The 11,274-nt window shown below is 39.3% G+C and overlaps 1 protein-coding gene across 3 annotated transcripts in view; it reads right to left on the bottom strand.

Annotated features, from left to right (window-relative positions):
• Positions 1-361: 361 nt before the first annotated feature.
• kif19 (kinesin family member 19) overlaps positions 362-11,274 on the bottom strand; it is a 35,832-nt gene continuing 24,919 nt past the window's right edge. The window contains exons 6-20 of one of the 3 annotated variants that reach the window (XM_060896618.1): positions 8,916-9,041; positions 8,427-8,621; positions 7,012-7,158; positions 6,662-6,784; positions 6,174-6,360; positions 5,524-5,698; positions 5,060-5,258; positions 4,373-4,643; positions 4,158-4,279; positions 3,888-4,051; positions 2,958-3,063; positions 2,663-2,786; positions 1,836-2,209; positions 1,141-1,306; positions 362-893 (exon numbers count right to left, since the gene is read on the bottom strand). In XM_060896618.1, coding sequence (XP_060752601.1) covers positions 754-893; positions 1,141-1,306; positions 1,836-2,209; positions 2,663-2,786; positions 2,958-3,063; positions 3,888-4,051; positions 4,158-4,279; positions 4,373-4,643; positions 5,060-5,258; positions 5,524-5,698; positions 6,174-6,360; positions 6,662-6,784; positions 7,012-7,158; positions 8,427-8,621; positions 8,916-9,041 — 2,619 coding nt within the window. In that variant the 3' untranslated portion in view covers positions 362-753. Of the gene's footprint in view, positions 894-1,140; positions 1,307-1,820; positions 2,210-2,662; positions 2,787-2,957; positions 3,064-3,887; positions 4,052-4,157; positions 4,280-4,372; positions 4,644-5,059; positions 5,259-5,523; positions 5,699-6,173; positions 6,361-6,661; positions 6,785-7,011; positions 7,159-8,426; positions 8,622-8,915; positions 9,042-11,274 lie in introns of all 3 variants that reach the window. The other 2 variants (XM_060896611.1, XM_060896626.1) reach the window with 2 other exon arrangements.

Raw genomic sequence — 11,274 nt, 5'->3', positions numbered from 1 at the left:
TTACGTTTTGAAGGTGCTTTTTATGATTTCCCAGAATCACATAATACACACACCAAGGCATAAGGCATAATCACACACTAAACCCAAAGCATTAAAGGCAGGATTATACCCTCTGTCAAAACTGCTTAGCTCAAACAAGCATTTCTTTTCTATATTATCTTGGGTTTAATTTTTTTTAAATAGTTATGCATCCTCTCAGGGGCGTAGCCATCTTTTAAAAAGTGGGGAGGACGAAATGTCTATCTTAAACTTTCTTGTCTCTTTGAATTTTAAATCACTCTGCATTTATATACATTGCTCCATTAAAACCTCAACATGTGGTGAACACAACTCTCCACTAAAAAAGTGAGGGGACGAATTTACTTTTTATAAAAAGTGCGTCCCCCGCGTAATCTACGCCCCTGCATCCTCTTAATCCATGAAAATCAATGTACATTGATATATAATTAAATGGATCTGCAAATGATTAAAAGCACTTGCATGCTACATGCCAGATATAATCTTCAAGCACATCAGCAGAAACACATAAAAGAGCACAGGAGTCCCCCAATATATATATATATATATACAGTACAAGGCTCTTAACCCTGTCTTTCTGCACGCAGCACAAGGCAATATTCAGGTTTCTTTCTGTGCTTGTAGTGAATTTGATTCCGTCATGTGTAACACGGGCATTGGGATTAAGAGAAATGTCTCTTGAATTTCAGACTGTTGAAAAAGTGATCTCTGTAACTTGAGTAAACGAAAGAGTCCTCAGTGTTTGCGAGTGCGATGACCTCCAGCGCCTGTGGGGGTGACATAGAGGAGCGGCTGAGGCAGCCGGGTTTGGGGGCCGTGCTTTACATTGCTAAGGTGGGAGGGAAGGTTGATCAAGGGAGCATCTCCTGTTGAACCTGTCAGGTTTGGGAAAAGCAGATGAAAAATATTCTTATGAATAAACCTGATATTATCCTAATATATTTACCACTATTTAGAATTCAGTTCAAGGTTATGTTGTGGTTTATAATGGCACAGGAATGAAAAAAATCTTTTTTAAGCTACATACAGTATTATGCATATAAGTCAGGAAAGGTAGGCTTGTTACATAACAAAAGAAAAAGTAGAAAATCGTGTAGAGACACTATAGAGTGTGTTACTGACCTGTCTGGTGGTTGGCGTGGGAGGGTCGGGCTTTGCCAAGCTGAACCGGAGCTCTATGCCGAGGGCGCAGGAGGGGTGCAGGAGGCTGGCCGTTAATGTGTAGGTGTGGGTCAGAAGTGCTATCAAGAGGCCGGAAACTTTGGCTAGTGCTCTTCCCGTGAGTTAGCTGCAAGAGAAAATGTAACCTTAATGTAATCATTCACTCAATCCTACTTATTTGAAATACCAATGAGGATTTAAAAAAAGGAACCTAGCAGACCATTTTTGACATCATTTATTTTTGGTTGATGTTTTTGGTTGGCTATGTATTCACCTCAAATGACTTCAGCACTTTGTATTTATATTAGCAGGAGTTTAGGCAGAAACAAAAGAAATACTTGATACAGTTCACAAAAATGATCAAGCATCTGCTCCATGTACTCTGTGTTAGATAAACCTTGATGTGATAATGAACGACAAGCAAAACTATCTGTTTCATTCAGACATGTCTTAACAGAGAGCAAACAGTGATAGAAACACTGAGATTACTGACAGAACATCATGTGTGAAAGCATTGCATATTTTAGCATGTGCATATTTGTTATTCATTGCTTCAGTCACAGCTGGTCAATTATTCCTTGTCAGGCTTTTAAGTAAACAATTACTTTAACACTGTGATGAAAAATGTCTTAATGACTCACAGCTTGTCCAGTCACCTCAAAGGAGCGAGATCTTCTTTTGCGCCTGCGAGCCTCAAAGTCCTGCTCCCGTGGGCCGGTGTTTTTGGGCACAGCCTGGCGGTTCCTGGGTCGTGTCCAGGTGCTGTTTGGGACAAGGCCATCACCCGTGCTGCTCGACAGATTGTCGTCGGATGTGGCGTGGCGGAGCTCTGGGCTTGGCTGCCGTCCTCGACGCAGCACTGGCCTTTTCAGAGGCGCATCAGTTAAATACAGTATACTTTTATTTTTTTTGGTATCCAGAATCAAGGGAGGAGGAGGAACACGCAGAGCATCAATCTCCAGCACTTTGGAACGGCGTCGTGCCGCTTTCACCGCAATGCTGTGCACGCCTCTTAGAATTTTCTGCCTCTCTAAAGAAGGAAAAAGTTAAAAAATAGAGATTTATGTATCTTCTACGGTGGTGCAGAAGATTCCCTCAGACAGGAATTAAGCCGAGTATACAGACTCTAATGAATTCTATAGAAGACATTAAACAGCTAAAGCCAGGCTGTATCCAATAAACCTGCACATTATCATGATTTCTTATCCTGACATTTATACTGAGCCAAAGACAACAAGCTTTTTCTCTGTAATTGATAATACAACAGATGGTACAAGTTCAGAGAACAGAGTTGGTCAATGTGACATACACTTACACTTATGTATATTATATCTGCATTGATTGTATGAATGCGCTTTAGGAAGTTAGGAGATAATTTATTACACGGAACAATTGCTTCTGATTGTCTTAATTTGCATCCCACACCAGAATGCAAGGTAAAAAATATGACTTCAGGTACTTCATACTGTCATTTCCCGTTCACCTTTAGGTGTGAGAGGAGCTTCAGTTCCGTTCTCACTGCTCTCAGGTGAGGAGTCCAAGTGGCTGCTCATACTGTGGCTCAAGAGGCTGTAGCTCAGAGCTCCATCTAAAGCGCTGGGCAACAACTACAGACAAAAGGCAAACATAATGTCATTTTCTACAGCACAGTCATGTATATTCCCTGCAGAGGCTTATGAAACCTGCACAGGATCTATAGATCAGTTAGAACAGCACTCAAGCCAATGTCTGAAGCATTCTGTCTGCTGAAACGACTCTACAGAAACAAGAGTGCTGACCTCTCGGTTGCCCTGTCCGTTGATGTGAATAGGTGGAGGAGTCATGACCGCAGAGCTCTTTATCTGCTTTGCATGCAGGCTGCTCTTAAACACACGGTTACTGTCACTGAAAGAAAACAATTGCTGAAATGAAACAACAGCATGACAGCATATAACAGAGAGAAGGATTAAACATGGAACTTAAAGGTTAACTTGACAAACCGTGTACACTTGGAAAATTTTTATTTTACATTACCACAAAAATGTTTTGTTTGTCTTTATATATGAAATATGCTTCATATTTTGGGCAGTTCATTACACTACAGCTGTAACAGAAGTTCATTACAGTGTAAACAAGCCGAAAGTAACTCAGAAGTAAGACAGTTTACTTTAAATGTTGATTTTCTTTAGAATTTGACAGCTAATCAATCAGTAGTGTAAGATTCCCATAGCTATTAATGAAATTTATGCCATAGCACTGTTGTTCACTCAATTCTGATTGGTCAGTAGGCGATTATTACTATTATTACTTGTCTATAACAGCACAGACAACAGGCCCAGCTGTAATTCAAATGATATCTTCATATATGTTATGCTTTTGTTATAATTTTGCAGATGTTTCACAACATTAAATATGACAACAAACAGATAAAAAGTATGACGTTCTTTTATGACGTGTTCTTGACATCTTTGGCAAATTACTGCGGTATAAAGTGATAATTAAAGAATAAATGAAAGTCACTTATTTTTCCTGTGTCAAGGACAATGTCGTGTGTCTTCAGGATTGTGCCATAAACCAGTTATAATATATATTATACTATATAATGACATAATGATATAATAGTACTCATTACCAATGTGTGCTTGATTTTTAACTCGAAATGTATTTGTGTTTTCTGAACAAACACTGAAACCTAAGCATGCTCTTATATTTATTGTAATGTTATTTACCCATCAGGCTCAGGTAAAATCGGTGGCAAAGTGTGCCTCCGCACTTTAAACCTTCCTTGTCTGATTTCAGACCCCAGAGTGCGAACACTCTCCTGATCTGAATCCAGCTCCTGCAAGGGGTCACGTCCTCTGCTAGGGAGAGCAATCTTGGGCAGAGATCCCTCCTATGAATAAAAGGCAGGGTGAGCATGTGGTTATTCATACAAACACAGATGAATCAATGCTTCTGTAGTATAGAGAATCTATATCATTTGACATGTTAATTCACACCTTCAGAGTATGGATGGTGACCTTATCTAAAGCTATGACTCGATCCAGATTTCCCTCGTCCAACTCTCTAATGTACATATCATACAGCTCCTGAAGTTGCGGAGGCACCAGCAGATTGTGATCTGTGTAGAAGATATAAAAACATTAAAAAAACCTTCTGAATGCAGATTTATCACAACAAAGTTCCCCTTCTGCTCTGCCTTGACACCACTTACTGTTGATGAACTGCCGCTGTTGCTGGATGATTTCATGGCACAGCTGCCTGTGCTGTTCGAAGCGCTGCACCACGACATCCTTCTGGCGGATTACGTTGTCCTTGAGAAGTGTGTGTGACTGCATCTCAGCGTTTTCAATCTCAAGCTCGTGCACCTTACACAGCAGTCCGAGGACCTCCCGTTGCTCCTCTGAGCTCACCCTGCATGGCAGCAGCTCCTCCAGACGCCGGGCTCTTTCACGTAACTCCACTAGGAGGCGTTCTAAACCAGCCTAAACAGCACAGCAAAGTCAGATTTAATAAACTCTGTAGAATATATTTTTTTATCATAATCTTTTGATCAAAGTAATGTTTTCTGGGGTTGTAAATATTTAAAAAGTGTAAAACAATGACAGACAATGTAATCTTTTCACTTCTGTCGGTTGTAATATGAAGAAATATAGCTTGAATTTTGTGTGGAGAGAAAATCATCTTTAATGATTCTCTTCCTAGTGTAAAGGACACAATTCAAATAGCTAAGTCCCAGTAGATTAGTGTGCTGAAATTAATTACAGTGTCTGCTGGAAAATCGGATTTTGGTCTGATGTTAATGGTCTGATAATAGCCATAACCAAAAAAAACAGTGACCAATACCTTACAGTGGCCATGAAAACAAGATCTGAGTGTCTGTGAAACTGTTAGTTATTACCTTTTGTTTGCGTATTTTTTTCTGTTCATTCATGAGCATGACCAGGTTCTCTCTGGCCATGGCCACCTCCTGAGTCTCTGTGCTGTCCGGAGGAGAATCCGGAGTGTCTGAATCCTTCTCACTCTCATCCTTGTGAAAACTCTCTTTCCTCCGTTCACTTTGCCACTTCCTGTGGTGCCTACTTCGTTCCTGCTCCCAACTGTAGAGAAATAAATAAAAACCTCACATCAGGATCAGGATCTGGAACAGGCTAGGATGTCTTTCTGTAGAAATGAACTTGTTTCAACCTTTGGTATTCAAAGAAATCTGCTTTACTGATTAAATTTGGATTTCAAAACGGGGGAATAAATTTGGCTGCTATAGAACTTAAAATAATTCCCACTTATATATAATATATATTTTACTACAGTTTTGTGTATGTATGTGTCTACGTATTTCTGTGTGTTTTATAGAACGATTCTCACTCTGCAATGGTTAGCAGGTGTTTGGACGTGTCAATCTGGATCTCCATGTTCGTGTTGTCCAGCTCCATTAGCCGTTTTCTGATCTGCATCTGCTGTCTGAAGGCTTCTATTAGCTGTTCCCTCAGCTGGTCCATCTCTGCTCTGCTCTGCTGTGTGGAATGAGCCTGGACTTCCGCTACAACACCACAAAGGGGCAGCAGTGAGTGCCAAAGTCTGTGTGAAAGGGTACTCGGCAACAAGCACAAGTGTCATATCCCTGTCAGATAGTTGCTATGGTGTAGAGGGAGGAGTCTTTGTCAGTATGTAACCAGCTGTAAACAACCTATAAAAGTACTCATGGAAAAAGAAGTAAGAGTATTAAAGCAATTCTGTCAAATATTATATATTTTTTTGTTTTTTAATACGCCACACTGAACCAATATCGCAAATAAAAGAAGGATACTAAGCCCAGTAGTCGAACGATACGCATACGATTGTGAGCTCATTAGCGTAACAGGTGAATGTCCACCAAGAGAACTTACTCTGTGTAAATGCCAGATATGAGCTCATTACTGACCTGAATGTTCATGGCATGGAAATCTGGCCTTGTAAATCATATCAACCACACTGTTGTAGTGCAATGAGGGGACAAACGGATCTGTAAAATATACCATTGTCAAATGTTGGAAGAAGTGAAGTACCCTGCACATGGCGTATGTCTGTTCTGTCAGCATTGCTCTGCCGACCAGACTGTTCGGCAATCTTCGTCTTCAGTCTCTGTATCTCGCTGCGAAGGTCTGAGATGATGCTGGTGTACTGGGCAATGTGATAAGACACATTCAGCAAGTTTCTTTTCACCTAAAAAGACAGTGTGTGTGTGTGTGTGTGAGAGAGAGAGAGAGAGAGAGAGAGAGAGAGAGAGAGAGAGAGAGAGAGAAGGGAAAAAGAGAGAGAGAAAACATTAGTATATTAAATAATATCTCTGATCATAAATGTGTCTCCAGCTGTGTTTTTCTGTTTTATGTAACATATACACTAATTCATTGAGCTCCACTGACATGCTATATAGGTATGTTTGTGTGTGTTCATGTGTGTGTGAGTGTGTTTGTGTGTGCGCATGTGTGCATGTGTGTGTGTGATTGTATGGTTGTGTCCTCACCCTTGTGCGGATACTTTTGGCACGATCAGCATAAGTCAAAGTGTTACGAGACTCTTCAAAGGCAGATGAAGCAGGACTTATATGAGCTATCATTACCGTCCGACTGTTCCCACCAAGCGAATCCTGTCAGTCAGAGACAAAATAAAAGTTAATTTCCACTGCATAGCTACAAAACAGAGATATAGAAAAACAGCAAAGACAATAAACTAGCTAGACCCTCACAGATGGATGGCAAATCAAAGGATACATTAACTGAGGGAAGAATTTCATTGCATCTCTGGTTGGTTCTTCATTTTATTTGTCCCTTATCAATAGGCATATAAAAGAGAGCAAGAGCATCATTTCTTAACCTTAAGCAGTCGTGTCAGCTTGCTGTCTCTGTAGTTGATGTATCTGTTGCCATTTTTCTCACTCAGAGCATTGATACAGTTTCCCAGTGCCAACAGAGACCTGTTTATGTGAGCTCCTTCCTTCAGCCTCTGTCCCCTGTTCTGTGTCTAAAAAGGGAACAAGAATGGATTATTACAATAAAGTATAGTCTTTAGTCTGACACATTAATAGAATGGGCTGTACACTGCTGGAAATGAACAGAATCTAATGCTAGCTACAGTACTAAACTGCCATAACTACAAAAACTTCAGACATGAAAGTTTTTTCCATATGCAGTTCTTTTATCTATTCCTCCGTCTTGCGGTTGCATATATTTACCTTTCACTGACAAATATATCTCTCACTCACTCACTCACTCACTCACTCATTTTCTACCGCTTATCCGGACTACCTCGGGTCACGGGGAGCCTGTGCCTATCTCAGGCGTCATCGGGCATCAAGGCAGGATACACCCTGGACGGAGTGCCAACCCATCACAGGGCACACACACACACACTCTCATTCACTCACGCACTCACACACTACAGACAATTTTCCAGAGATGACAAATATATCTAAGAGCTCAAATTTATAAAAGATCATTATATGAGCTGAGAAATGCCTTTGGGGAAACCAGCTTATGGGTCACACATCCATTTCCACCAAGAGACTTGTAACACTTGATGGTAGACAGTCATCCTCTTTCCAAAAACATTCTACCATGCATTTTATTATTACATGAAAAAAAGCCTACTAAATAAGCAGCTCGGTGACACAGCTCTCTGCTGTGAAGCTTCTAGAATAATCATGACTTGACATGATTGTTGGTGCCAATAATATATTCTTATTTTAGATAGGTTTATCTATTATATACTGTAGTGAGAACATCTTTATTAACAAGAAATCTATGCCTTTTTTCATTAGATATTATAATTTAAAGCAATTTATTAAGACATGTGCAACAAACAGCATAACATGGCTGTTAAAATGTAGAACTATAAAAAAAATGATCCGCCCTACTTACTCAAGGTGCTAATGGCTACACAAAGCAATTAGGTGGTAATTATTACCACAGGGGTGTCCAGTTTTTTAAACAGTGTGTGTGTGTCTGTGTGTCTGTGTGTGTGTGTGTGTGTGTGTGTGTGTGTGTGTGTGTGTGTGTGTGTGTGTGTGTGTGTGTGCAGGTTTTCATTCAAACAAAGCAGAAGCCACACCTGAGCCAACTGAAAGCTAAGATGAACTGATGAAGTCAAACATCAGGTGTGGCACATGCTTGATTACAACATGAACTCCTGCACCCATACTGGCTCTTTGTGGATAGTATTAGACACCTCTGCTCTGTCACGATCACACGCACAGGCTCAGACAAGTACAAGATAGCTGGTTTGTGCTGTACCTGTGCAGCGCGTTCAGAGCCGGCAAGATCGATCATAAAGAGCCGAGCAAAGCGGACCTCTTGCAGGACATCTCTGCAGCGACTCTGCTGCCGCACGGCCACCTGGAGCACGGCGTGAGAGCGTGAGGACGTCTGATTGGCCGCTGTCGGCTCCTGAGTCCGCTGCTTATTCCCCTTCATCAGCAACTCCATGATCTAATAAACAAAAATCACAAAGACACAGAGACATTTTGAGGTACCATTGGGAAACCTTCTGAATAGACCCTTCTATTGTATGCCTCTGAAAGCTGGCAATTTCAAACGTACAGGACATTTCAATAATGAAAAAAAGCTGTTTAGAATATCAATAATCTCCAAAGGACCTACAAACCACAGATCTGGTTAAAGATAGGTTTTCCCACCAATTGTATAACAAACATAAATAAAATATTTATAATGTTATAAAATAGTGATAATAATTTACACTCAATGAGGAAGTGTGCGACTGACCTCACGTGCGTTAACAGTGGAGACCTCTGTGATGCCGGCTACCTGGATCTCCCCCTTTGAGTCCTCCCTCAGGTCTAGAAAGCCAGTGGATGGATTCAGCAGGTCCCGAATCATCTCATTATAGATCTGTAGAGAAAACGTATGTTCGATTTTAGTGTCCAAGCACCAAAATTCATCATATTTACCCTAAACTGCATTCAAAAGGATAATAATTCATTTGTGCTATATTTATATAAAATCCATTTGACATATGACATGTAACTATAGAATGTCTTTTAGTGCATCCTTACCTGAAGCACAAAAGAACGTTACACAACACCGTAAAAGACTTACAGAGGTTTAACTTAACAGGTACAGAGCAGAACCATAACCACATCCGCAACTGCGGTCACTTCAAAAGCTGTCATTTCAGCAGCGCATGAAACATTTCCTCTATATTAGCAAGGACGCTTTCATGTCTCTTAAGGAGGTGATTATTTCAGGATGATGATGAAGTCTATAAAAGCCCCCTTAAAATAGATGGAAGTGATTTGATGCACAAACACAATGACAAATTGAATGGAAAATGGAAGTAGACAGCGATGAGAGGGAGAGAGTATTGTAACAGTAACAGTAAATAGGTTTACAATACAAAAGCTTGCCAGTTGTGCAACTAGTTATCTATTAAACTAAACTATTTATTATTTTTAGGTCAGTATTCATTTTATAGAAGCTACAAGTATCTTGTATATTCATTATGTTAATTCTGACCATGTTCATAAATTTAAAATAATTTTTTGTTATTTATGTTATGTTACAGCATAAAATAGTCAAAATATTTTGTTTATATAATTAATATTTTACTGCAAATCCAGACACATGTAATTTATTCTAATTTATATTTTCTCATGTTAGCCTCGTGACATCCAACAATTTTATCAAATTTATGTGTGATTTTATCACATTTTTATCAAATTTCTGTCACAATATGGGCAAAATAGCCCATACTGTGCTACTCTACACTAAAGAAATGAGTGCAATGCAGGATCTCAAAGTCATAATGAGGAAGAATGAGTTGGTGTATGACTATGTAGTTTTTAAATTTATAACTGGGGGGACTTCATTTATTTTAATTTGAAAATCATTAAAATTAAAATCATTTTTACTGCCAATATCCTTTCACATATATTTTCATATATTTTATATAGTTTATACTTTTTATTTATCTACCTCCTTTTGGTTTTATTTTTATCCTTAATTCCATTCCTTTTTATGCTTGAATAACGAACAGAAGTAAAAAACATTTCACTGCATGTCGTACTCTGTATGTATGTGTATGTGACAAATAAAATTTGATTTGATTTGATTTGACTTTAAAAAAGTAGGAGCAGCAAGTTAGTCCTGAAAGCATAAATTGCTGTTTATAAATGTTCTTTTTTTTTGAAAACTGAGGTGTAAAAACAATGTTGTTGTGTTTACTGTTATTAAGGTTAGAGTTAGGCTTTGGAATTAGGCATAGAAAATACTTATTATATACATGTAGTTAGTCTGTAGTTATATACATATTAAATATAGGTTACATATAAATATTGTCCTGAAATGGCAAAATAACGTGTGTGTGTGTGTGTGTGTGTGTGTGTGTGTGTGTGTGTGTGTGTGCGTGCTTGGTGGAATCTGATGAATCTGAGAAAGGCACCAGATGGGTCCTTTCCGAATCGCAGTCATAAACTAGCCTTTAACTTCTTTGTGTGTGTGAGTGGAGACAAATATTCTCCTCCTCAGAGACAGCAGAGCGGCTCCACCAGGGCCAGAGATCAACCAGCAACCGTTACGGCCCTCTATGTGGCTGAGTCTTAATGATCAATTCTGATTTATCATCACTGCATTCAGACAGGTTGCTCAGCTGGTGTTCAGAGTAGTATTTTTCACCCAGTGTCCTGCATATCTCTGTTATTACCATGCTGCTCTGTAACCTTTACATGACCAACCTGTGTGTGATTGTGCCCTTGTACATGACCTGACAGCTGGTCCATTCAAATTCTTGGAAGGGGGCTTTTTAATAAAGATCAATCAATTATGTTCCCTTCCTTTCTTTCTCTTTGCTGCCTGGCTCTTGTTGGCTGAATAAAGCTCTCAGTCGCTTTCCTTTCACGGCTTTCCTTTCACATCTGACACTAATGACAGTGTGCTATAACTCTTACAGTACAGATATTTCTCTTTAAAGAAATTTTTAAAAGTGTTTTTTTTTTAGATCTCAGGCAGTTGTATAATATGGGAAGTATGCAAAAGTTCCCGACATTGATGAAGTGATGGACATGTGGAAGACAGAGTTAATGGAATAAGTGTTCTTATATAACAGCACTAGTAAATACTCATATGA

This window comes from Tachysurus vachellii, chromosome 2 (assembly GCF_030014155.1).
Source record: "Tachysurus vachellii isolate PV-2020 chromosome 2, HZAU_Pvac_v1, whole genome shotgun sequence".
NCBI lineage: Eukaryota > Metazoa > Chordata > Actinopteri > Siluriformes > Bagridae > Tachysurus > Tachysurus vachellii.
This window is presented reverse-complemented; position numbering and strand designations above follow the sequence as displayed.